This window comes from Lutjanus erythropterus, chromosome 12, assembly GCF_056507025.1.
Source record: "Lutjanus erythropterus isolate fLutEry1 chromosome 12, fLutEry1.hap2, whole genome shotgun sequence".
In the NCBI taxonomy this organism is placed as follows: Eukaryota; Metazoa; Chordata; class Actinopteri; order Lutjaniformes; family Lutjanidae; genus Lutjanus; species Lutjanus erythropterus.
Window position 1 is genome coordinate 12,546,550 of NC_139328.1, and position 26,827 is coordinate 12,573,376.

Below are 26,827 nucleotides of genomic sequence, written 5' to 3' on the forward strand. Positions count from 1 at the left end.
ATGACTAATTTCGAACTACACAGCAAAAGACATCTTTTGTGCAAGGCTGCACTTTGTACCATTGAGTTACGTAAGTTAGTCATTAATAAACATTGTTCTCCTCGCAGAATTCCTCCACTGCCCATCAATTTAAATTCATGAGCGTTTAAAGGAGATCTTTCGGAGGAGGTAAGAGTCTCCTTGCCACCTCTTCATCCTCCCCCAACGGCCCCAGACACAGTCACAGGAGGAGTGACTTTGTCCGACCCCAATACCGTCTGCGAGAGCGCAGCTGAGGGCAGCAGCTGCCAGGGAGGACTGGTGGGGGAGCGCCCAAAACGCCAGCTCTGCCAAGCGGAGGGGCCGGGGGGAGCCCCAGTGGCAGCTGGGAAGGGTGGGGCGGCCAGCTGTGGAGCAGCAGGATGGTGGGGTGACTAGGAGATGCCACTAAACCTGAGCAGAGATATACACAAGTGCACACACACACACATATTTTATATATAGGCAACACCCTCAAAAAGTTCCCTCCTTTCTTTAAGCACTTCTGCTGCACTCACCTACATTCACACACACACACAAACACTCATCATCGGCACAGAGGCAGCCTAGGCAGTCTGTGGCCCTCTTAACACCAACACCACTCTCCCATCACGTGCTTCGGCCACACATCTGGTGTACCATCTGTATCACTCCCCCCAATGTGACAGGTAGTCCCTCTCCCTCTCTGGAGGGAGCAGAAGGGGAAAGAGGGACACGGAAGGTAATTTTGGGTGTAAATGTGCTCTGGACCTCTCTGGATGCATCTGGACAAAGCAGACATGCTGCTGAGCGGTGCAGGGTCATTATCAGTTGGAAACTGATTACCAGATAGCAGATGAAGACAAAACAATTATATCATACTGTCACATTATGACGGCACCAATAGTGCACATCTTGTTTATGTTGTCGTCAGAATAAATGATGTCGGACTTTTGTATTTATTAACAGTGTATCAATTAGGGATGGCCGGATCAATCCTGCGGGATCGATACCTTACAAGCTACTCATTTGGTATTGATTTCTTTAAAAAAATATTTCTAATAAGATTATACAGTAGAAATACAAAACGTGTGTGGCGGCATCACTTCCAAACATTTCCAGTCCTTTTGTATAATGTTTGCTAATAATGTGGGTGGACTTGTATTTAGCTGGCCTTTGTCACATGACTGTGAAACCAGACGTGAGAAATTAGCTCACAGGTGTAGATAAAAAAAATACAGCAAGAAGCATTTTCTGTGATAAGAAAGTACCACACATCAGCAACCTGAGTAACCTCTTCATTTAGTTACGTCATTTATCTTATGACTATATATCTCATGTGATTTGCTTCAGTGTGATGATCTATTTATTTATTTTTTTCTAAAAATTACTATTATTTTGAAAAACCACATATCAATTTAAGACATGATTAGTATTGGTATTGGTATACAAAAATGAATAGCTTTATTGTCATTCTACATACAGAATGAGATTCTGTGTGCCCTACTAAAGCTACATAAAGGGAATTAATATAAATATAAAATATAAATATGTAATATATTTTTTAAATTATAACAAAAAAATATCAATATCGTATCATTAAAAAAATCTGGTATCACCCATAATATCAATGAAATGGTTAAATGCTATAAATCAAGGATGCATCTGAATCAAAATATTTTATTTGGGAAAGTACAAATGATGCAATGGAAACTGATATTTCTTCTGTCAGAAGTTGCATATTATTGTTTCAAAGAGTTAGCGCCACGATTAGCTCAACATAGTTGCATCTATCTTAATCACTGATTTAACGCACCAACATTATACCTGTCAACTGAAATTTAAAACTTTTTATACATTTAGACTGTAGAGTTTCTATTTACCATGCAAAACAGAATCTTTTGATTTGTAAAACCTTTTTCCCAGCGTCTGATTTTATTAACCCTAATTAAACCCCTAGTAAAAGAGCAGGTGGTGATGGGGGACTCCTGAAAGTTCATAAAATTTAGTGTGGCTCAAAATAAAAAGGGAGACAGATAGTATAAGTACAGTATGAGGATGTGTAAACATATTTCATAATTAATTATATACCAACATTAAATCATTTTGATGCTTTGAGGGCACAAAAATTGCATTCACTATATTCACACAGCAGCCAGGGTGGGAAGCTCAAATGTCATAAAAACAGAGACACTGACATTGTCGTTTCACTGCTTCCTTATTGATCAGCAACTGATCAGAGACTAATTTTGGTGGTTGAAGAGATACAGATACAAATAATGATGTCTGTGCAGCTTCACTATAAATAACACAAGTCAAAATATATTAAAGATTCTTCCAATTTATTGTAATGTACAGTTATACATTGCCATGACACAAATGTGACCACTCAGATGGGGTGCAGAATGCAAAATATTAAAACAGCCATATAAACAATATCTGAGGACAATGAATTCCTCTTCTTTATGCCGCTGTACACATGGGATCAATAAAGTATGCACCATAAAACAGATATCAAGCCAGTGATATAAAACTGCACAACCAGTCTTTACTGTGAAATTAAGGAATCCATTTTCAGAACATTATTTTCACATCTTATGTTACATATTTGACAGTAACTTTATTATTCACACACAACACTATTTGAATGACATCAACTTAGACGTTTATTCAAAGGGGAAAGGGGATTCCAGCATCGTCAAAGACTAACAAAACAAAGTACTTGTCAAAAATATGTAAGTTTGATCTTTCCCATTCACTAATTTGCAGTCAATGGACAAGACTGAGGTGCTTGTATAGAAAACAAAAGCTCCATAGAGCATTAGAATTTGCAGTGGCATCTGCTACGCTTCAACTTTTTGGGCGTGTTTCAAATAAAGGTGAATGGCCATTATTCTGTCAAGTAATGTGGTTAAAAAATGTAATCATGATTCATATTCTAAACTGAACTAAATACACAACCTAACACAGAATGCAGCAAGTGTTTCATATGTTTTCAGACATTATTGTAACTCCATGTATATTGTTCTTAACTGTCCGTTGGGGAATTTCCGTGCAAGTCAATTCATTTAAAATTTTTACACAAAGAATTCACACAGTGTCCATGAATACTGAAGTAGCAGAGCCAATCGAATAGTTATAGAACACGACAAAGAAATATAAAACAAAATGTGCTGGATGGGATCATCAAAGTTCATAAAAAAAAAAAAAAAACATTGACACGTACACTTCATGAAATAAACAACACAGCTTTAGTACTAGTTTCCAATGTCTTATACAAAGTTAGCTTGATCTAAAAAGCATAAAATATATTTTTACATCATCACATACATCAAGACATGTACCATGGCCTAGCGGGAAGATCGTCTGGTGCATTATTTCAAGCCCCCGCAACATTTCCCTACTGCTGGCATTATTGCTTCTTATGAACAAGGAGCTGAGGGATAGAGAGAAACAATGCACCACAGTAGACTGAAACTGTACATTTAAAATCATCTCTGATATCCAAAATTTTGTTAGCCTGTTTCACAATCTGCAATGCTAAAAGGATAAGGCAGTTCCATTTTTAAGGCATTGCTGTTTTGAGACGTAGTGGACCAGAGGTTGGAGTCATGAACTTTTACATGATCAAGCCCATGAACATGATTAACAGAATACATTTTATAGGCGAGGATAAGAGCCCAAAGAGAGGGGGGGAATCTTGTATTTTTGTTGTATGTTCGTGTCTGAGAGAATCTCAGTGAGCTACAACCATCATTTAAGTCTGCTTAGCAGTTGACCACAGGGTCAAAGCTCAGACAGATCAGAGCAGAGCTGTGTGGGTTGCTGTGACCATCTCTCATTGCTGGTAATTTCCATACTGGCCCTGTGGAGAGAAATGTGACAGGCTCATGTTACTGATCTTCCTGGAAAGTTAAATCTTACATTCAGATATCTCAATCTCAATAGGGTGCAAACAACAAACATCTGTGGTTTCAACCATATCCTACTGCAAACCATGATTTATGGCTGCATTTGCCGGTATTGACCAGCAGGTGGCAGCATGGCCTCACAACTTGTGAGCTCTAAATTCTAACTTGATAACCTCAGGTTTCGGCAGCAGCATGGCTGAGGACGATATTCCTTTTCATTAAATAGTGGACACTAGCTTCAAGTGAGACTTAATCAGAGCAAGAACAGCAGTTGATGCATTTCTAAACAGGGGTCGAAGTAATGGAAAATGCAATGGAAACAAATTTGGAGACAAACTCTGATTTGACAGTCTAATACAGCACATTACATTTTATTTCAAATATATGAGTGTTATCATGAGAATAAAAGATATCCAAACCATAAATTGCATAGATTAAGGACATAGCCAAAGCACTAAGCTATTGGCTGTCTCACTGCAGACTAAGCATGCTGTGTTTCTGGACCTCATGACTTACAATTCGACCCCTGGTTAATAACAAAATAAGAGTACAAAATAAGAAAAGAAAAAGCGTAAAGGGATAGTTTGGATTATTTAATGTGGGGTTGCATGAGGTACTTATCAATAGTCAGTGTATTAGCCACAGTAGATACCAGTCAGCAAGCCCCCAGTTAATAGTACCAGCACAGAAGCTAAGCAGTGTACTGCTGTGGACAGGGTCAGCAGCAAAAAGTAATACTTAATAATGTCCCCCATAAAAAGAACACCCCCCCACCCCACACACAAAAAAAATCCCCATCAGTTTAAGTGTATACTATATTTAGAATATTTTCTTTGCTTGACCTTGCCATCAGACAGCCTTTCTGATGGGAAACTGCCTTTAAATAAGCCAAATATCACTCTCTCCAAAACAACCAATGGGTTAAATTGACAGTTTTACCACAAAAAACAGGAGCTGCTGGTGTATGCCACCACCACCGCCTCAATCTGTTAGTTTGTTTGTGTTGATGTGTGACTTTAATGTTGTAAAAGGATAGTTTGGATTCACTGAAGTCATACAATAACACACACTAACAGACTGAAGCAGTACCAGCAAATCTGTGGTCTGCGAGGTAAAATACGTGATTTCACCAATGAAGTTTGGTTAGTTTGAAGAGAGGAATATTTTTTATTTATACAATAGAGGTTTCCCATCAGAATAGACTGTCTGATGGCTAAGTAAACAAGTGAAAATACTATGGTGTGTACTTAAACTTTAGCTGCTGACCCTATCTACAGCAGTATGTTGCTTAGCTACCTACACTGGTACTCATGCAGGTTCTCCAAACTGGGGGCATCAGTGAAGGTAATGCATCGACTATTGATATGTACCTCATGCAATCCCACATTAAATAATCTGAACTATCGCTTTAAGAAAGAAAAAGAGAAAGATGGGAGGAAGATAAAGACAAAAGAGGAGACAGAAGAAACATAACAAATGCAAATTAAGGCTAGGTGGTCAAAAGTCTAGATTGGACGTTGAGGTCTTCACAGCAACCATTACCTTTGCTTCTTACAGAGCTAGTCAGGGGTTCAAATCCCCGGGTCTTTATTTCCTCATGTGTCCCTGAATATTCAAAGATAAAGATATCAAAGTGTAGCTGTGGTCCCCACATAAGACCACAGGAAATACAGGGCAACAAATAGATCTCCCTTCAAACACTAGAGCAGTCTGCATCAAGTTTAAGGAAGAATCTTCTTAAAGCCCTCATATTTCACTGAATTGGCATACCATATTAGCCAGGATATATATATATCTTAAATTAACAAGTGAAAGACAATACTAACACATACACTCTTTTGGATTTGATTTAACCCCCAATATGATGACAGCATGCAACATACTACCTTTTAATCTATATTCTAACTTCACTCACTGGTCTCATTACACAAAATATACATCTGAATCTGGCAATAAACATTGTAAGGGACAAACTAAGACGAATGTATAAACTAGTCTCTGTGACTGTCTAGTGTGGTGGTTATACTCACCTGGTCGTATCCGTAGGGGCGTTGCTGCTGGCCCTGTGGGGGTCCAGGCTGAGGAGGGCGATAGGCCCCATACTGCTGTCCCTGCCCCTGTGGATAGTTGGGATACTGTCCTGGGGCACTTTGAGAGGGACCTACGACAAACATCGAGAACTCAATTTAGAATTATGTATGCTTGACAGAGCAACTTGACACATTTAAATCAAACTGATCAATGAGCCATGAGAGTCAAATTGAAGCATTTTTTTATGCATTTTCAAGATGCATCTCATAGCTGTTACAAATTGCATACTTTTACGTAGGTTTATTTCACTTCACAGTCATTTAAACATCCAAGTCTCTACAAAGATGTGCGCTAATGCATCCACACACTTATTGTGTTGGTAAATCTGGTTACATTCACAAAGGCTAAAACTAAAGACACTTCCTGTACATGTTTATTTCTATTTTAGTTGGTTTTGTAACTACACAATATTGTGTTTAAGTTTGCTTTTTACTTTTATTTCAGTTAACTAAAATTCCTTTTCACCCCAAGTTTTAGTTAAGTATAATTACCATGACATGAACAATGAATGACAGTCAAACCCAACTTGATGATACACGATTAAAAGACGAGCCCCTTGTGCATCTTTTTCTTTTAACGCAGTGCCATTTTTTCGGTCTTATCACCTGAAAGAAATGCAGCAATCAAACTCAGGTCTGGACTCAAACGAAGTAGCCCCGGTGTGAAGACGGCCCAAAGTTTTGCTCATTAACCGTTTCCGTTTCCTACTTGTTACTCTGAGAACTCTAGGGAATCCCTGCCAGTTTACTACCACTAATGGGCTGCAATAAAAAAAAAGCTGATGGATGACAAAGAGGGGATGGTGGATATGATAGATCCATTTGTTTAGGCTGCCTCCACAACGCCTGACTGAGTAATGAATGAGAATGAGTGAGTCAGGTTGGACCCAGGCGGTGGTTCCCTAATGCAAGGAGACATCAAGGATTCTGTTGGTCTTCATTAGAGGAGCAGCCTTCATTAAAAAAAAAGGAGTTTAAAAAAAAAAATCACTTCATCAGCCCCCATACACTGTAGCAATCTATGCAGGTGCTGCGAAGGACCGAGCAAAGCTTTACTGGGGCTGAAGTCAAATGAGGCCCACGCAGCATCGTTAGGCGCTCATAATGCCTTATGCTGTTGAGCATAACCTTGTGGGGGCCTGCGAGAGAGAAAGCATGTGTGTGTGCCAGATGGATCTCACCTCACAGCCTCTGCCTCTCCGCTAGCTCATTACTAACATGAGCTCTGGTTCAGACAGGGGGTGAGTGATGGAAAGTTACACTGAAAAATGGGATGAAGAAAAAGACCAAAGAGCTGCAGGAGCTTAAATACTTACGTTGCATGTGGAACATTTTAAACACCCGTTAGTTTATTCATTTTGGTTAAATGGTTAAAACCCAAAGCCACGCTCCGAATAACCTGAAGTTAGAAAATATAAGTACGGAATAGGTTTAAGTCAATTAACTTAAGTCTCCCAGACTTTTTCAATCTGTATTTTTTTATTTGTACATTAGCCTGCCTTGGAGCTGTACTGACTGGTTCGAAGCTTTGAAGCTTGTTCATAACGTTGACATTCAACTTCTAAAATCAACATTCAAACACGGTTTGGGGAATGTTTTTTGCAAGTCTATCCAGTCTGTTTAAACCCAGTATTTCTGAACAGTTGCAAATTAAGATTAGTCCACAATAATATTACGGGTATACTGTTTGTAGAATTATATTCAAGTGGTAGGACTGTTTCTAACTCAGTGACTCCAGGGTGTTGTGAAGTCCAAAAGTCAAAATTTATTAAAAAAAAAAAAAAGATAGACTTAATGTAACATTTTTATCCAACGAAATATTCTGCTTCAATCGATATTTGTTGGGGTTTAGCCTTTCAGAAACAACATTTTCACTGTGGTTGTGGGTGAGTTGGTTCACTTGTGGTGGTTGAACAAAACAAAACAAGTTTATTTAAAAGAACCTATCTTCTCATCACTTGAACTGCTAATGCTAAAATGCTCTTGCATACATAGCGCATCATTGAGCACGATTTCCAGTCCGCCCAAAAATCTCTGAACACAGAACTACTTAAATATTCTTGCACCACAAATCAGTACTACAAAGTTCTCAGTCTTTTCATGTTTTCAGAAGAAAATCTTTGAATTTCCTTCACACGGACTAATCTGATGAACCACCTTATTAGAACTGAGGATTTAGTTAAAACATGATAACTCCATAGACATTTGAAGATTCATTCGAAAACCAATCTCACTCAAACTCAATAGAAGCTTCAACTGTAAAATAAAACAAAACACAAAAAGACATTTGGTACAGCCATAGCTCATCTTTTTTGTCATGAGGTGCAAATTGTACCAATTGCTGAATATCTTAAAAAGTTTCAACAAAGATCAAGTGTTTGGCCATTTCCAGCAAAAATGTTTCTATCTTATATCATTAATTTGCACCTATTCTTTAATATTAGGGCTGCACAATATGGCAAAAAAGTCTTTTTGCGATTATTTTGACTTAAATTCCAATCGTGATATGCGATATGATTAGTGGGAAGGATGATTTTCATATATTAAAATCATGATGCTGGGACATTGTTGGGGTCTGCACCAAACATATTTTCTCTCATATGAAGAACAGCCATAAACGCTGTGATTAATTCTGCAGCTGTATTTAATATGTATTGGCTTATTCACAATTAATGTTTTGCTGAACTATTTATCCAAAATGATAAAATACAAAAAGTTCAAAATGTCTGGCTGGCAGTCTGCGCACACTTTGCCCAGCGTCTGTACCCATCAGCCAAAGCTCCCCTCCCTTTCCCTCAGAACAGTGTGTCATATCAAACTGAAGCACCAGGAGAAATGCTAATGTGGTGCCAGCCACCACTACTGATTAAATTTCCCTTCCACCAACCTCCAATCCCCCAACCATTCATTAAGGTGGTCCTTTAATTCCTTGCTCTTGATGATGTCTTGACATGCATCTGGCACAGCTACATTTCCAAGGGGCAGTAACCACCAACTCACCCAGGAGGAATTATTATTCAGCAGTTAAAAAAGGTAGCCAAAGAGAGCTGACAGCGCCTCCTACAGGACAAACGTGTGCCCCTGTTTGAGGGAGGGTAACTCACCGTAACCCTGTTGCTGTGGTGGGTAGCCCTGCTGCCCCGGGTACTGCTGCTGAGGAGGGTAGCCCTGCTGCTGGGGAGGGCCTTGCTGGTATGCTTCCTGTTGTTGGCCATACTGGGCGTTACCTTCAGGAGGCAACGGCAGGCAATGTGAGCAACATGATGACAAATACAGCGCAACAGCAAAGCAGGTAGGTAGACATTAAATAATGGTTTTTTTTATACATAATTACTTTAAAAAAATACTTTCCATTCAGATGGTGCTGTTAAGATGCACCTGGAACTGCAATACATTACCTGGCACATACTGCACAGCCAGTAAAAAAAATACAACACTATATAATTAGATACTATTAACTAATGTAAAGTTTACCATTAGATAAATGTTAATACTAAATGACACAAACTGCAACAGTGAAGACAATAAAGTAAAAGTAGAGAAAGAATCAAGCATCAAGTAATGTTCAAAGTTTAAGCTGGATAAGAGATTGAAATAGATCAGAGCTGTCCAAAGTGGGGCCCGCGGGGCAAAACTGGCCCGCAATAAGGTTCAATTTAGCCCACCAGATGTTTCGAGCAAAATAAATTAAATTCTAAAAAAAAAAAAAATCATATATATAAAAAAAAAATACAAATCACATCACAAAAACATCAAGAAATCACCATTCATGCTGTTTTATATTTGTGATGTCACACAATGGAACTAAATGGAACGTGGGAACCATGACCCATTTTGCAATATAATAATATAATATGTGCTTGCTTTTTGCCAATGGCTCACTATTGAGTGTCAGTTTTGGCCCTCCAAGGGTAAATGTTTGTGCTAATTGTAGCATAAAAGGCATTCAAGTGTTAAAAAAAAAAAAAAAAAGAGGGGCAAAAAAACTAAAAACACAATGACAACACTGTTGTGAGGGATTCTAATAAGACCTACTGATGCCTTGATAAGGATATGGTGGAGGCAAAATGTAATCACTATGACCATATGAAGCTAACTGAAGCTAATACCTCAAATTTATTGAAGTGATACCTGGCAATAAAAAAAAGGTAAGTCCATAGAACAAGATGAAACTGGTCATGTTATTGAGGAGTTCAGGGATGCACAACATAGCAGCAGTTTGAGACAGTCATGTTTTAAGAACTTTGGGCTCTTTGTTCCTCAAAAGGGAGGATTTTACTTGAAAAAAGGAAAACACGTGTTTGAAAAGGTCAAAAGGAAAACAGTGTAGTCAGTAGAGAAAACAAAACAAAAACAAACAACAAATAAGTAAATGTTAATTGGACAAAGAAAGAGAAGGAGTTGTTTATAACCTGTAATCTTTCAGTGTGTCGGCTAATGTTATAACACCACCCCTTAACGAACCAGCATGGAGAAAATCAGCAGTATATCAGGTGTTACATTTAGAGGATAATGCAGTGGTGGCATATTTCTCGCAAACAGTTGGTGGTCACTAGTGCTGCTCCTCTGCAAAACACAAGGACTGTCTGTCTGTGTATTTATAAATAATGGCAGCCCGCTTCACCGCAGTGGAAACCGGCACATTGAGAAGCTCTAACAGACTATGAATCCTCTGCCAACAACTCCAAACACGCAAACACGTAACGTGCCATGTAGCGCTAAAGTATCACATGTGGCATTTTTAATGAGCATCTGGAGGATTAACATTTAACTTAAATACATCGTTTGCACAGCTTTGACAATTAAGACTCACACCAGACTCTGTCCCTGACTTTTCTTTCACACCAACAGATGAAGCACCGGCCACAACTGGGAGGGGGGAGGGGGGACTTTACAAGAATGGGTGGGTGCTAACTTATCCGCCTTTTGGAATAGGGTGCACTCTGACATATGGATGTTTCCTAAATATTAGTTGCCATTTGTCTTCCTTGTTGGAGCCCAATTCACCTCTGATTTCCCAGAAAATAATGAAGAAACTGAAATACTTGGGTTGGTCACAGTCTCTTTGCATCATTTGTGTTTTAACACAACTCCTGGGTTCATTTTTTTTTGTCGTTGTTTTTTCTCCACGTGACTGGAGGGTTCTCCTACCTTCTGAGGCTCCCTGTCCTGCGTGACTGTACTGGTCCCCATAGTAGTCTTCCTGCCCTGGGTACTGCTGAGGGGGTCCTACATACACATACACACAACATACACACAAGTAGATTCAAGGTGTTGTTGGATCGGTTGTGTGAGGGGAAGAGTAGAGAGGATGGATTCCTTGCCGCTAGTTCTTGTTAGAAAGCTTTCTTTTGGTCACTTGACTAAATTTTATGATTGGAGGCTTTAGGTTACATGTTTAGTCATCAAGATGTCTGTGATCTAGTGGAGTGGAAATAGAGGAAATTGAGAGGAACAAGAGTAAGAAATGCAGGAGGAGGGTGGGTTAGGGAGAAGAAAGACCAACACTCACAACTTGCACACTTAACAGACACACTGTGAGGGGCATACCTTGCTGTGGGGGTCTGTAAGGCGGCATTGGCCTCTGTCCCATGACGTGGTTCCCTTGGTTGACCTGGCCCATCATGCCCATTGGGTTCTGCTGTCCTTGGTAGTGCTGTCCGGCACCACCAGGAGGCATGTTATACTGCTGGGAGGGAGGCTGCTGGTGCATCATCGGGCCTGTGGCGCACCGACAAATAGTTTACCTCTCGGACTGAACTAGGCAGAAAACTAATGCATGCAGTGCACAGGGTAACCCCAGGGTTGTCCAGGTTAAAATTAAGCTAAAGTCAAAATTTTTATGACCTTTTTTAATACAATTTAAAATGACATTTAATGCCAACATAATGGCCATACCTGCAACGGTATTAAATATATAGGCTAAAAGAAAATCAGTATGAATATTAAACCCTAAAAAACAATCATGGGTGATGCTATTTGCACCCAGGGTATTATAGCCAATGTAGCTATTTACATCTGAGTCTATATATCCTTGCATGTCAGAGAAAAGCACCGGGTGTCAGTAGCAACAATCCTATTTACACCCGCCTCATATAATGTCAGACCACTGTCAACTAATAGCTGTCCAGGGCAGATCTCGAAACCCGGTCAAACCCCATTCTTTCACTGCTGCCTCTTACTGTATCTTGACAATTTGTTGCCGTTTATAGCTAAAATAAGACAGTGGTGTGTCAATAGCCAAATTGCTGCCATGTGTCTAATCATACCTGGGTACAAATAGACATACTGAATATTTATTTACTAAGTACTAAGTAAAACAATTTATCGTAATATTCACATTAATATTGCCTGGAATAGGCTTAACCTACTCGTATTTTAGAATCTGCTGCCAGTTGAAAAACAGCACTGATCGACCCCTTTCTTAAGCATATATATTAATATCAACCATAAGATAATAACCATATCTTAATATGGATTTGTTAACAAAATTCAATACTTTCAAGGCCTTACTTTGAGGTTTTTAAATTCAATACTTTTAAGACCCTGCAGGTATCCTGAGTATATGGCTTATCACATGCAGGTGAATGATGTGCAGCAAACTCAACTAAGACAGGTGATGAGGCACTGCGAATCAACTCGACCGAGAGAAAACTAACAAATTAGTGCTTTTTTTTTTTTTTTTTTTTTTTACCTTGATTGGGCTGCATGTTCATGTTTGGCCGAGGCCCGTAGTTTCCCATGGGCTGGCCCTGGGTCATGTTCATTTGGCTCTGCGCTGGCATGCCCTGGGAAGAAGGGACGGTGTGATTGTAACCACCCATTGAGCCATGGCTGCTGGGGGGCATATTCATAGAGCCACTGGGCATGTTTGGGGGCTGGTTAGGGCCTGGACCGGGACCTTGCATGGGCATGTGATTAGGGCCTGGAAAACAAACAGCAGAGACAATTCAAGACTCACTTTGAAAAACTACATTAATATTTAGCACACATACATGATTTCCATCATGATGTGAACAACTTTAATGTGGGGCTGTGTTTCCATTCAACATGAAAGAAGAATGTAATAATTGTAGTCACTGTCTCGCCTGCACATTTGTCTTACCAGTTCTTTGTGTTTGCATCTTCTTTTCATTCATTCCTCTCTTGCATTATTTAAAGCTGCACTGCAAAGTGTGACTGCAAACAATAACCATATATCAACCTGGCTATCTGTCTGCACTTAGAAACATGCAAGTTGAGTGGAAGATGCATGTCTTCCCATCTCCTACACAATTTGTTGTCTTATTAAATTGTGAGTCTAGCATTGCAAAGTTGCTTGACTAGCAGATGAATAGCACAAACTGAACTCAAAGAATAGACCACCATCATTCTGGTTATCTAATTAACGTTAACGTAGCTCAGGGTTTCCACTGCTAACATTTATCTGTGGTAATTAGTGTTTCACATAATTCCTGCAAGAATGCAGGAGGACCCTGAAAGAGTCAGAATCAAGAATTGTTTAGAACTGAAATAGATAGGCTGTTATTTTTAAGAGCTTTATACTACTAATATGGATGTAATATGATTGCCATCACTGTTGTATGGCCTGGCTCTGCTTTAAGAAATTTGGCATTTCAGGGCTGATAAATTATGTGACACTGCATGCATAGACTTGCATACTGCCCAATATAACCGATCCAACATTTTAGGCTGTATCAGAGGCATTTCTGATATTGGTACAACCCTAGTTGCCATCTGTTAAGTTACAAGGAAAAAGTAAGTTCAATGGACAGCAACTCTTCAGGGAGCTTCAAAGGTACTCTGAACAGGCCACAGTCTGAAAAATGGTGCAGACTCCCTAGTCAGCAAAATGACTTAACATGTTCAGTCTTTCAGATCTGATTAAGGAATATCATACTGAGGCTCTGCTACAAGTAATACCATAATACTGTCGGTCAAGATGAACATTCCCTGTTGTGATGCCTTAGTAGAAATCCAAAAAACAGAATGGCACAGCATGGTACAGCTTAAGTGAAGATTACCACACCAGTGGAAAAGCAACACTACAGAGGCAACTTACCCTTTAAAATTCACTATCATTGTCTGGTACAGCAATCAGTGCTTAAAAAAACTCAAACTCTCAACTATCGCTATGTTGTTGTTGTTTTACAAAAAAGAATAATGAAATACATTTGCAAACAAAGCTCACAGTGGAACAAACAATAGGGGAGGATAACCATAATCAAACAGAGTACAAGTCTAAGACCACCAGAGCTGGCAAATGGGTGACATCATCCTTCAGTAGAGCGACCTCCCTCACAGTTCTGTGGTTGCTAGGCAACCGAAGTGAGACAGGGACTGAGGGAAAAGAAGGGGAAAGAAAAGAGAACGAAAGACGAGGGAGAGAAGTTGAGAGGAGAGGGGGGTCACTTACCAGGCATCTGTCCATTCATCTGGTTCTGCATGTGTGGAGCTGGAGGGCCACCACTGACCATCCCCTCAGAGGGCATGTTGTGACCGTGAGGAGGCTGAGGGGGGGGTCCACTTTGGTTCATCCCACCAGGGCCCATGGGCATGTTTTGAGTGGGCGGCTGCAGGCACACAACATAGACACAAAAACACACATCAGCTGGCGAGAAACACATCTGAGGCTGAGCCACTCCAAAGGAAAAACTCAAGAAGAGAGCAGATGAAAGCCAAAGATCTTTGTACAACAAATTATAATCTAGTATAAATGTGATGCACCTTAGTCAGTCAAGGACAATACAATTTTCAGTAGATATTATATATTTAAAAATGAAAAATAAATAGTTCAGCAGTACAATACACAGTCACATAATCACTGAATGAACTGTCCTCAAAAAAAGTCACAACCAGATATCAAAGAATAAAAAAGGTGTTGATGAGAATGCTTTGAAAGGTGCAACAAATCAAACACATATCACTCAATTTATTTATTAATTTTAAGTTCAGTCTGATCTACTGCAGTTTCACATACGATATGATTGGGTGATAGTTATGAAAAAAACAAAAACCAGACCTAAACTTTTACCAACTTAACTGCACAAAACAACTTCATACTCTTGGTGCCACAATAAAGAACAGCTACAACAGGTCAATTGAGTAACACATGCGTAAAAGTAGTAGCCCTACTCCAGTGCATTTCTATTAACAGCCATAAACTTGGGGAACTTGTAACAGAAGGACTAAAGAAGAAAGAAAGAAGAACGGTGATGTTGGTGCAGGAGAGACCAAGATATCTAGACTTTTAAACCCTTGTACGAGTCAAGCCCCAAAATATTGTGGAAAAAAGTCTCTGCACAACTCAGTGTGAGACAGGTATGACAGAGGAGGATGCAACTTAAAAACAAATGAGAAGAATACCCACACATGGTTGAATAATTTGCATCACACACACGAGCTGCTTCAACAATCCAGTCACCCAATCAGAGGTGTGCAAAGAATGTCACCTGGACTGAAACACTGTAATCTAGCAGTGTGCAGGACTTCTTCTCAGTGTTTTTAGAGGTAAAGCTCCAGAAATGCTGGATTCTACACTTTCCAAAACCTTGGTGGCATTACTAGGCTCATTTTTTTAAATTTTGGAAAGCCCTCTTAAGAGCAATGTACAAGCACACTCATAGTAATGTTTTTTAGCTGATGGAGTTTTCCTTTAATACAATAATAAGTTAGAGTGGATTTGACATAAAAGATTTACCTGAACTAGGGCTGCACCATATGGTAAAAAAAAATCATATTGCAATTAATCAAGAAAATAATTAATTAATAAACAATGGAAATAACTGTTAGTTGCAGCCCTGGTCTGTACCATCTAGAGAACACAATTTGTGGGCCAGGGCAAATTCTGCAGCACTACAGTACTTTGTCACACATATTTCCTTTATAAAAAATTGCTGATATTGCACTGGGCCATATGCCGATCTTGATGATATTTCAATTAACTGTGCATCCCCAACCTGAACCAGTGCCCAGGTGACTTGTACTGGACATGAGGCAATACAAGGGGACCAACAACCAGGAGGAATCAACATTACCTTATGAGGCAGAGAAATCACACTGTTGTATACGCAATTTACTAACACAAAACAAACAGGAAGGATCAATACTCACAGCAGGGAGGAGAGACTGCATGTTCTGATTGGAGTCTGCTATCGTTGCCAGGTACACTAAATTTCTGTGCAGCATTTGTTGATACCTGGGCAGGTAGAAAGACGTCATGCAGATTTTGAGTTAACTTCAAATTATTGTGACGTGATTTCAAGAGGGAATTTTCATAACTTACTGTGAACATTCTGCTGTTTTTCCTTTACTCTGGAAGTCCATTATACACTGGATCAGCTGGTTGTTTTCATCAAGTAACTGCAAAAGTAAATGCAGAGATTTATATCATGTGTTTCTGTTATGTGTGATAGCATAAAAATTTAAAATTAGTCATACTGAACAGTTTGGTATGGTTAGTTCTTTGCTTACTGACGATTATTCTGCCCTAATTTGAAAACAAAGAGGAGAATGGGGGGCGTTTTTGTTAAATGTGAGTGTGCGTTTCTAGCTAACAAAAGACGCGTCTCGCTAGCTAGCTGTCATTAGCTAACAAAACGGCAGGCCTTCATTCATATTAAATATAATTATACGTTAGTTTAGTGAATCGACCTAAGACCCATCGTCTACACATGGCGTCCTGACTCCAGAGAGGTTCATATTCACCGCGCTTTGACCCTGCAAAATTGTTCCCGATCTATTCACAGTGAGACTTGGATGGGCACTGCTACATTGATTAGCTCAGAGGCTAGCAGCGTCTGATGCCACAGCCTCCATTCTGAGACGCGCTAAAAAGATGAATTACCTTTTGTATTCCGGCGGGTGTTATATCACCCTTCCCACGCTGCCTGTGAGGTGCAAACGCCACCGACATGGTGATTCTCTATGAAATTAAAGTGAACTAGAGCATAAAAGTCAAAAGTAGCCAACACACTTAACAAATCGGTACAACTCAGATCAAACAGTTTCAGAATAGGATGCTATTTCGTAATGCAGTGGTCCGTTTTGGGGGGGAACTTGCACATATGAAAACACAATTGATGGTTATTATGTATACAGATTTCACGGGGAAGCGGGATAGTCGAATTCATCTCAGATATATTAGAATATTTAATCATATTTAATTACATAATAGAAAATACCCATATTCCGGCTTAATTAAATAACAGTTTCACCCATTTCTCATATAGTGGAACAGTCTACCTCTATGGCCACGGGAAATGGACCGCTCGACAAAAAGGGGAAATGCAGTCATGGCTTTAAAACATTTATATTATTTATTATTATTATAACAATACAGGGAATGTCAGGCAATATTTGACTGATTTAAAAAAAAGTCCTAGTTTTATATGTTTACATTCACCCACATTGTACCCTCATCCCACATTGCCCATCGATTACCAAATTAAATTAAACATGACTATTTTAAATTTAGACTTTATATATTGAATGTGAGCCGTTTTGTATAGTAACTGTCAACTGTAACACACTTGTTTACCAGAGTAATTAAGCAAATTAGATCGTGAGAGTTCTGCTCGATTTTTAATTACAACTTTCCTCTGGCGGATCCTAATTTTGGTATCTCCCGAGGTCGGAGGTTAAGCGCATGCGCTGTTTTCAACACACGGCAGCTTCACAGACTGAGCTGGTACATGCTAACTAGCTGAATCATTTGGTTGAAGTCTCCCCTATTCTTGTGATTGTACTCGTACTGCTGCGCAATGGCGGCACGATATGACAGAGCCATTACTGTCTTTTCTCCGGATGGTCATCTCTTTCAAGTGGAGTATGCACAAGAAGCTGTAAAGAAAGGTTCCACAGCGGTAGGTCCTAGAATGAAACTAATGCTTAAGCTAACATTAGCAAACGTTAGTTAGCAAACCGGCTAAGCTAGCGGCTAGCAGGCACTCTTTTCATTTGTGTTTTGTACGTTTTGTTCTTACCATAATCTGTTAGACTCATGTGTTGTGATTTGTTTCGCATTTTATTGGAATGCTCATGTGTAACCACCCGACGTAATAAAATAAGTATTAAGTTTCAGAACATGGAAAGAGAGTATTACTAGCAAGCATTTTGTCGCTGTGTCACTCTCACAATAGTTTCAGTTTCAATACGAAGATGCCAACTGACGCAAGTTCACAAAAAAGATATTTGATTTTCACGCTGTGAGTTAACTTTTGGCATGTCAGTTGCGCAAAATATAAAATAAGACCTACGACATTGAATTATGTCTGCCAGTTTCTATGTGATTATCAGGCGGCACCACAGTTGCATTAACTTTAAGCTAGGCATGCACTCGCTATGCCACTGTGGTTGTAGCTGCCTCAGGAACAGTTAGCTACCTATTATTTTCGTTACCGATTTATTTTGTCCAATTAACTGTCCAAAACTAAAATACTCTTCATTTATAATCATAAATAACAAAGAAAAGCAGCAAATCCTGACATGTAAGCCCTGGGAGCCAGGAATTGTTTTGACAGTTCTTCTGGAAAAATGACTTGAGTGAATAATCGATTATTAATAAAAGTTGACAATTAATTTTATTTCAACTGATTGATCAAATAATCCACAAATAGTTGCAGCTCTACTTAGTAAAAGTTAAGTGGCAGCTTGTATAGGAAGGTCAGGAAGAATTAGCTCACTAGTTACATCAAACGATGAGGGTGCATCAAAATATATCAAATCCTACATTGTTGACCACTGAACCTTTCAAACTCCTGAAAAATGTAAGGAATGACTAATAACTTAAAAGCAGTATGATTAATGGCAGACCAGTTTTGGTTATACACCTGGATACAAAGCTCTGATCTGACTGTAGTAAGAGTGATGGATGTGCATACACCATGTAGTGGAAAAAAAATCATATTGCCATTGTTTTTACAGATATTGCAATATGCTTCGCAGTTAGTGAGAATTATCATTTCACATTACAATTTACATTGTTACTAAAAAAATATAAAAATCTTGATTGTGTTTTGTTGAGTTCTGTTCCAAACAACTATTTTCTTAGATCTGGAGAGCAAGATTTGTAGGCCAGGGCTTCTATGCAAGTGCTACAGCAATACTTTTAATGCTGTTTTCTCTCACATTCTGCCTTTATCAAAAAAAAAAAAAAAAAAATGCAGCTTCTGCATTTGGATATTGCGATTTCAATGATATTTTGATTAATTGCACAGTCCTAATCTAAACCATCAAAATATGTCACTTTTTAAATTTAAGTCTGAAGTACTTTTGTGTGGCTTAATGATGATTGCTTTGCATATTTCATGCAGTTGTGTCTTTCACAAATTAAAAGGTGTTACAGTGGTCATTGTATTGTTGAGGACACGCTAAAGGATGTTTGGATTCCTGAGAATTAGGAGCCCAGAACCTCTCAGGTGCCAAAGATGAATTAAAGCAAAAAGACTGCACAGTACTGAAAATTACTTAGCATGTTATGAAGTTATCTGGAGAAATCCTTACTGAAACAGGTCCAGTCTTTCAAGAATCTTGATCTGAAACTCTTTAATTCTTTTTACTACTCAATATGCAATACCAACAATTGCAAGTGTTGCTGATGTTCATGAATTGATTTAGATTCTTTTCTGTACAGGTGGGAATCAGAGGAAAAGACATTGTTGTCCTCGGTGTTGAGAAGAAGTCTGTAGCAAAGTTGCAGGAGGAGAGGACTGTCCGTAAGATATGTGCCCTGGACGAGCATGTCTGCATGGCATTTGCAGGTACATGAAACGGCAGAAACTTTTAGTAACTGTGTAACATGGCCTAGTGGGTTAAAATCAGTTGTCACAAACAATAAATTATTGCCAGCATCTACATCACATATTAGTTTTGTTTTTTAGAGTTTCCTGTTGTATTTTACCTACATGTTTCATAGCCACTTAACCACTTTAAATGTTTTGAAGGTCTGACAGCAGATGCCCGTATTGTGATAAATAGAGCTCGGGTTGAGTGCCAGAGCCACAGGCTAACGGTTGAGGACCCAGTCACAGTGGAGTACATCACACGCTACATCGCTACACTGAAACAGGTACTTAACTCTCTTACTATTCACTATTCATTTACTGAAATGCATCTGCGGTATTTTAGAATTCACTGGAAAAGCACAAGATAATGTATAGTTCGTGTTGTGCTTTAATAATTGTTCTTAAAAAAACTGTAAGGAAATTAAACTATTTTCTTTATAATAAAGAATTATCAAAATGACTTCTCGTATCTGTAGCGATACACTCAAAGCAACGGGCGTAGACCATTTGGCATCTCTGCGTTAATTGTTGGCTTTGACTACGATGGAACTCCCAGGCTGTATCAGACAGACCCATCAGGAACCTACCATGCCTGGAAGGTCAGTGAGTTTCCACTATGTATATGACTGTGTTTTACATTTGACAACAAATACCCTGTCTCTGTGAAATGGTTTGGTGATTGAATTTTGTGTTATTCTTTAAAAAAAATCAGGCAAACGCAATCGGCCGTAGTGCCAAAACCGTGAGGGAGTTCCTGGAGAAGAATTATACAGATGAAGCCATCGCTGGGGACAATGAGGCAATCAAGTTGGCTATCAAAGCTCTGCTTGAGGTAAGGTCATATGTAGTCTTTGCAATGGCCCATTTGAATTTACACACCTTGTCACTAGCTACTTATATTGAATTGAATAATTACTAATCTTCTTGGTAATAAAAGGATTACCCCAGTGCCATACAAATATTTTAAAGGGTACAGTCAGGAGGCAGAAACATCGAACTGCGAAACATTGAAATGCGAACATGTTTTAAAAAGTAAATGCAAAACATAAGCTGGAGAATTTGTCACGACAAAAATATTTACATTTACCATTAATACAGTCCTGAGACTTCATCAAAGATATCAGATGCTGTCAGATGTAAACCATAAAATGATCTACTTGTTGTGTTCATCTGACTCTACCCTAGTGCAGGAAAATACAGGAGAGAATAAAGCAAATGAAACTAAATGCTGCATTTCAGCAGATGGAAATTTCACCTTTTATGTGTGTTGTTTGTGATACTTTTTTAAAAATGGCCCTAAAACTGTTAATTAACTGTTGAAGCTAATTATTGCTGAATTAGTCACAGGAGGACTCTTGTACTGTATTTAATTGCATTTAAATGCCCCCAAAACTTTGTCTCACAGCCTCCCAACATGAACCTGTGTCAGAGGCCACAGTAGTTAACATATGCTGATTTGTCACATAAGGTGTTTGTTTTCGTTCCAGGTTGTCCAGTCAGGAGGCAAAAACATTGAACTCGCTGTTATCAGACGGAATCAGCCACTGAAGGTGATTTGCTGCAGATTATGGTTGGTTTTTGTGTAATTTTAAAAATGGTTTATTTAAAAGCTAATAAGTGCTTCTGTTTGCAGATTTTGGAATCCAAGGAAATTGAGACCCTGGTGGCTGAGATTGAGAAGGAAAAAGAGGAAGAGGCAGAGAAGAAGAAGCAGAAAAAATCCACTTGAAGCAGTTAACCAAGAGTTTTTCTTTATTGCACTTGGATGACAAAAGCATATTTGGGTTGCAAATATTAGACCATTTTAGAGGGTTTACTTGTCATTTATTTCAGTATAAAGACCTAAATCGTAACTTGAGATCTGTTGATGTTGTTCATGTGTTTCTGAGTAATACTGCACCATTTGCAAATATTATGTAGTTCCCATACTTCCAGCTGTTGAGTTGACTGATGTTTCCGAACACATAAATAGATCTCAAGTTTGGGTTTAGATCTCAAACTGTGCTTACAGGATGTTTTTATATCATTCACCAAGCAGCTGTTGGTGATGAATCTCAAATGTTGAAATAAACCATTCAGAAACATAATGATAATAATACTCAATAAAAGATGACTTGTTTGTAACATGTTTTATGTTATTCATCAAACCAATTTTAAATGGTCTAATGCCAAATGGCTTAATTATTAATGAGTAATGTCAGTTCACCACTAGAGTAGACTAGTTTTTTAAAGCCGTATTGTGCAAGAATTGGTACTTTTTCTGACTTGTGAATTAACTTTTACACAAATACGACTCTACATAGTTTTTTTTTAATTGAGACATTGGAGGTTAGCACCAACATAACAAAAGAATGACAAAGGTTTAGTTTTGGTGACATGACTGTATGTAGAATACTTTGACAATGTGATTTAACCCAGATAAGCGGAGTTAGGTTTGCAAATTGCAAATTTTCAAGGCTTGTTTTGTTGACAGGATTTGATTTCCATGCTAGCCCAGGACTGAACTGAGGTTAGATGCCTTTTGGCATTTAGAAACAACTGCAAAACATCCATGAGACTGATAAGTGCATAGCCCACATCGCAATCTTTGATCATAAATATAGACATGTACAATCTGCTGTCGGATTGTCATTTTTTTCCAGTAGCCAACAACTAATAGTCATTCCAAGATTAACACTTTTCTGGCCTCTTGCTTGGTCCCTCTTTTTTCTCACTAGTGTCCTCCATCAGTGTCCTCTCCAGTCTCTACTTCTCTACTGAGAATATCATGCTAGTTTCTTTTTACAGCTAGCTGAAACTATGGAACCCCAGAGAAGCAAATCAGGAAAAAAATCTGGTGATCCATTTTCCAAGTCTTGAATAGTGTCTTCTACCCTTAAACCAGTATTCAAGATAGGACTAAAGGCCTTCATGTTTTGTTCCAGATGAGATTTAATATCTCTGTGCGATCGAAACACAAGGTAAATGCAGTATATGTTGTGTGCAAAATATGTAGCATTATTGTCATGTCTGACTGTTTAAAAGTTGGTGGCCAAAAGAAACACATGACCAATGGTACACAACTTAACAACACACATGCATAGTGAAATGAAAACTCACCTGAAAGAAAATGTGTTTTTAGTTCTGTTTTTAACATTGGGAAGTGCTGCACTTAACCTTCCTGTGGCTGAAATGAGTACTACAACAAGAGTTTAAAAAATATCCGTTTAAAAGAAAAGAAATTACCTACCTTTTTTTAATCTCTTTCTCTTGCCTCTCAGGGCTTCCATAGAACCCATAGTTGATGGTGTGTGACGTAGTGCTGTGAAGCTTTTCACACTTGTTGCTGGTGATCGTACTTGCTCAACCCAACTTGCATAGGGCAAGAACAGGCGTTCAGCGCCCAGAGTGGGAATCAAAGAGATTCCATTCTCCCAATTAAAAGTCAATCAGTGTGGCATCAAAATGATTTTGCAGCTGTTATTTTGAGATAAAACAGTTGCATAATATTGCTTTAAAGATGAGAGCAGAGGGACTTCGAAAAAACAGCCGAGGAATTAGTTCCTACCTGTTTTTTTTTTCCTCCCCTCTTTATTGATTATCCTACTGCAAAGCAAGTACTGCGATAAAGATAACTACAGTTTAAAACACCACTAGCGGCAGTATAGTGTGTGGCTATAAAGTGCAATGGTTTTCATTTATCAGCATTCTGTCGCACAGACCTGGAATTGGGGTGGAAAAAAGGTATCTCCGATTGCTTTATAAAGTGCTCACCTCTCCCTCAGTCATTTAAAACAAATTAGTGATGAGCGAATGAAGTGTCTAATGGTGGCCCAGCGAGACCCCCTTTTGCCTCTCCTTTTTTATTTCACCCTAAATTCGCTTATCAAGCAACCGCTGCTCTGAATTCTCAACGACACAATTATGGCCGGCGGTGTGGTAGGGCTGCTTAATGGGATCCTGGCCTCAGACCCCAGTGGGAACTTTCAGTGACTTTAATCTGGAGCCCTTTGAAAAGTTGTGCCGTGCTGTGCTGAAGAGCCCCGGGGGTTCCCTCTGACTCTCACCAAAGACATAATGGTGAATGGTAAAGTCCTTCATTTAGAGTCATCTCCCCAAGCCAGGATTTCCTGAGTGGGTGCCCTGGCTGCCTTGACTAGAGCAATTGCACTTTGTCTGCAATTTGTCTTGTTTGTGAGTCTTATAGGTTGCTGTTTTGGCTCATGTCAGTAGATCAATTAAGCCTCTGATATTACTTCAAATACATAACATCATTAAATCCTAGGAGGGACATAAAAGTGGGATTTGTATGACTCACACTCAACCATTTTATCCATACACTGATCGTCACATATTCGGGTTTGGGGTAATGGGTTACATGCAACAGCATTACATAACTAGGATTTTGTGAGAAAAGGTAATCCATTACAGTTACAAAAAAGAAATAATCAGATTACAGATATATTTTCTAAAAAAAAAAAAAGGTTTATTTGCAGGATTACAATTTTGAAATAAAGAACAATAATTTGCTATGAGAAAGTGCACCCACATTACACATTTTACAAGTCTCACAGCACCACTCTAGTCTCAATGAAACCATCTAATCTTACAGCCAGTTAATTATCATGTCCTTTGGTGAAAAGACGCTTCACTGGGTGGAAACTGTCATTATTTTATCTTTAAATCAGAAAAGAGGAACAATATCACAGAACACTGACAGTTCTGCCTTCAGCTGTGAGAATACTGTCATCAACTAAGAACTCAACATCTACTTTAAAGAAACTTACATCTAAGACCAAACACTAACGTTAGCTACACCGACTAAATGCTAATGTTAGCTATACAGACCAACCGCTAACACTGGCTATACAGACCAACCACTAACATTAGCAACACAGACAAAACACTAATGTTAGCTATATAGACCAGCTAAGATTGGCTACACAGACTAAACTCTTATGTTAGCTACACAGACAAAACACTAATGTTAGCTATACAGACCAAGTGCTAAGATTGGCTACACAGACTAATTGCTAACGTTAGTTACACAGACCAAACACTAATGTTAGCTACACAGATCAGCTTCTAACATTAGCTACACTGACCAATCCCTAATGCTAACAAGGCAGACCAACTTCTCACATTAGCTATACAGACCAACTGCTAATGTGAGCTACACCAAAATCCAGTTAGCTATCTAACCTGTGCTACTACCACTACTTAAATTATTTTGGTAGGTGTGTGGAAATGCATTTATGTCAGTTTAGTTTAAGTTTCGGTGTTAAGTGTGAATACCACACTCTACTAAGTGCGTTCAAATGTGTACGATTACCACTATAGCTGGACAAACAATAAACTTAAAAATGCATTTTTGAAGTAACCCTCCCAACCCTGCATACTCATGTATTCTGAGTCAGTTTAAGAGATTACTATGCTGTCACAGCAGCCACTTGTTTGTTGGTGCTTAGAGAGGTGTTGAATCCACTGGATGACAAAACAAGCTATAGGTAAACTTTAATAAAGTTTATTCTGGGTAATCCTCTAGCTACAGAGGTTATCTGATCCATCTTGTCAATAGAGCTAGAGCAGCTTATTCGGTGCTGCCGCTAAGACTCCCAGTCTTTTGAACTGCTTGTGGGAGTTTTCTTTTTCTTTCTTTCTTTCTTTCTTTTTTTTTTGTGCCGGCATTGTTGTTGCCCATAATCAGCGCTACTGTGCCCCAGGACAAAGTCCATCTCTCTCATCGCTGGCTGCTGCTCATCATTAATGCAGAAAATAATGGCTTCACCAGAGGTCATCGACGGAGGAACGAGGCCTGAGGACATGTACTCTCCAAGCAAGAATGCACACTGCTGCGGGCTGTCAACTGAGTGCATTGTTTGTATGCACACACACACACACACACACACACACACACACACACACACACACATAAAGCTTACAGGCCAATTGCGCATACACACAGCGAACTGTATTAATGTGAACACACAACAGATTTTTTAAAAAACAGTGCCCACATCTCTTTTTCTCTTGATCTGTCATGCACATACAGTACACTTAAGGCAAAGTGTGTTCTCATGTTGTGGTTAACATAGAGCAAACAGTAGGAAAAAAAATATTGTACATGTTCACATCAGCTTTTAGTATTTGGTTGGTAGCACCACTGGTTCTCAACCTTTTTCAGTTGTGACGCCCAAGAACAATCAGGTTGATGTCTGTGGCCCCATTTTTGTGTGCCCAAGACAGAATTACATGAAAGCTACCAAACTTACAGTGTGTAATGTAAAACCATTCTCCAGTCTCATTTTCCATCATGCTTGTTGTTTATAGCTATATTTGTTTTAGTAACTGTAATTGATTCAGTGACTGTATTTGTTTCAGTAACTGTATGTGTATCAGTAGCTGTACTTGTTTCAGTAACTATATTTGTGCTAGTATCTGTATTTTTAAGTAACTATTTGTTTCAGTAACTGTATTTGTCTTAGTAACTGTATTTGTTTCAGTGACTGTATTTGTTGCAGTGACTGTATTTGTTTCAGTAACTGTAGGTGTATCAGTAGCTGTATTTGTTTCAGTAACAGTATTTGGTTCAATAACTGTATTTGTTTCAGTAACTGTATCTGTTTCAGTGACTATTTCTATCAGTAACTGTATTTGTTTCAGTAGCTATATTTGTATTAGTAACTGTTTGTTTCAGTAACTGTATTTGATTCAGTTATTTGTTTCAGTAACATGGTGTCAGTGCTATATTATTGCAAGAAAGTCTATTATTATTGTCTACTCATAGAGGGGTGGATATGGGGGGTCCAAACTCATTGTAACAGTGGCACTAGCCCCTGTTGCCCCCCTTACAACCCTCTCCCTTCTGTTACATTTCTTTAGGCCCTTATTTTGCAAATTTTTGAGTGCTTGTCCCTCAAGTTGAATGTCTTTATGGGGCTGATGTCGCTGAAAGCTGCTTTCTGGCTTTCATTTAGTGCTGCATGTGCTGCTTATATTGTTTTATTCTCCAAAACCATCTTGCAACCCCCCAGAAATTATCTTGTGTTCCCCTTGGGGGTCCCAA

General features: G+C 38.9%; 2 protein-coding genes across 5 annotated transcripts; one reads left to right on the forward strand and one right to left on the reverse strand.

Moving 5' to 3' along the window:
* Positions 1-2,318: 2,318 nt before the first annotated feature.
* On the reverse strand, positions 2,319-17,023 carry ss18 (SS18 subunit of BAF chromatin remodeling complex). Of its 4 annotated transcripts, XM_084733094.1 has the most exons (11): positions 16,845-17,023; positions 16,284-16,360; positions 16,112-16,196; positions 14,415-14,571; positions 12,693-12,923; positions 11,549-11,719; positions 11,150-11,227; positions 9,103-9,225; positions 5,939-6,069; positions 5,451-5,513; positions 2,319-3,862 (listed from the first exon to the last, which is right to left on the reverse strand). In XM_084733094.1, the coding sequence occupies exons 1-10, from the start codon at positions 16,911-16,913 to the stop codon at positions 5,496-5,498; spliced, it is 1,140 nt and encodes a 379-aa protein (XP_084589220.1). In that variant the 5' UTR covers positions 16,914-17,023; the 3' UTR covers positions 2,319-3,862; positions 5,451-5,495. The 4 variants fall into 4 exon arrangements, with proteins under 4 accessions (XP_084589220.1, XP_084589219.1, XP_084589222.1 ...); XM_084733093.1 differs by lacking the exon at positions 5,451-5,513 and having other exon boundaries at positions 16,845-17,022; XM_084733096.1 differs by lacking the exons at positions 5,451-5,513; positions 11,150-11,227 and having other exon boundaries at positions 16,845-17,022.
* Positions 17,024-17,658: 635 nt separating this feature from the next.
* psma8 (proteasome 20S subunit alpha 8) lies at positions 17,659-21,906 on the forward strand. Its single transcript, XM_084733097.1, has 7 exons — positions 17,659-17,862; positions 19,632-19,758; positions 19,942-20,066; positions 20,259-20,381; positions 20,495-20,614; positions 21,270-21,332; positions 21,416-21,906. The coding sequence occupies exons 1-7, from the start codon at positions 17,761-17,763 to the stop codon at positions 21,509-21,511; spliced, it is 756 nt and encodes a 251-aa protein (XP_084589223.1). The 5' UTR covers positions 17,659-17,760; the 3' UTR covers positions 21,512-21,906.
* Positions 21,907-26,827: the final 4,921 nt, after the last annotated feature.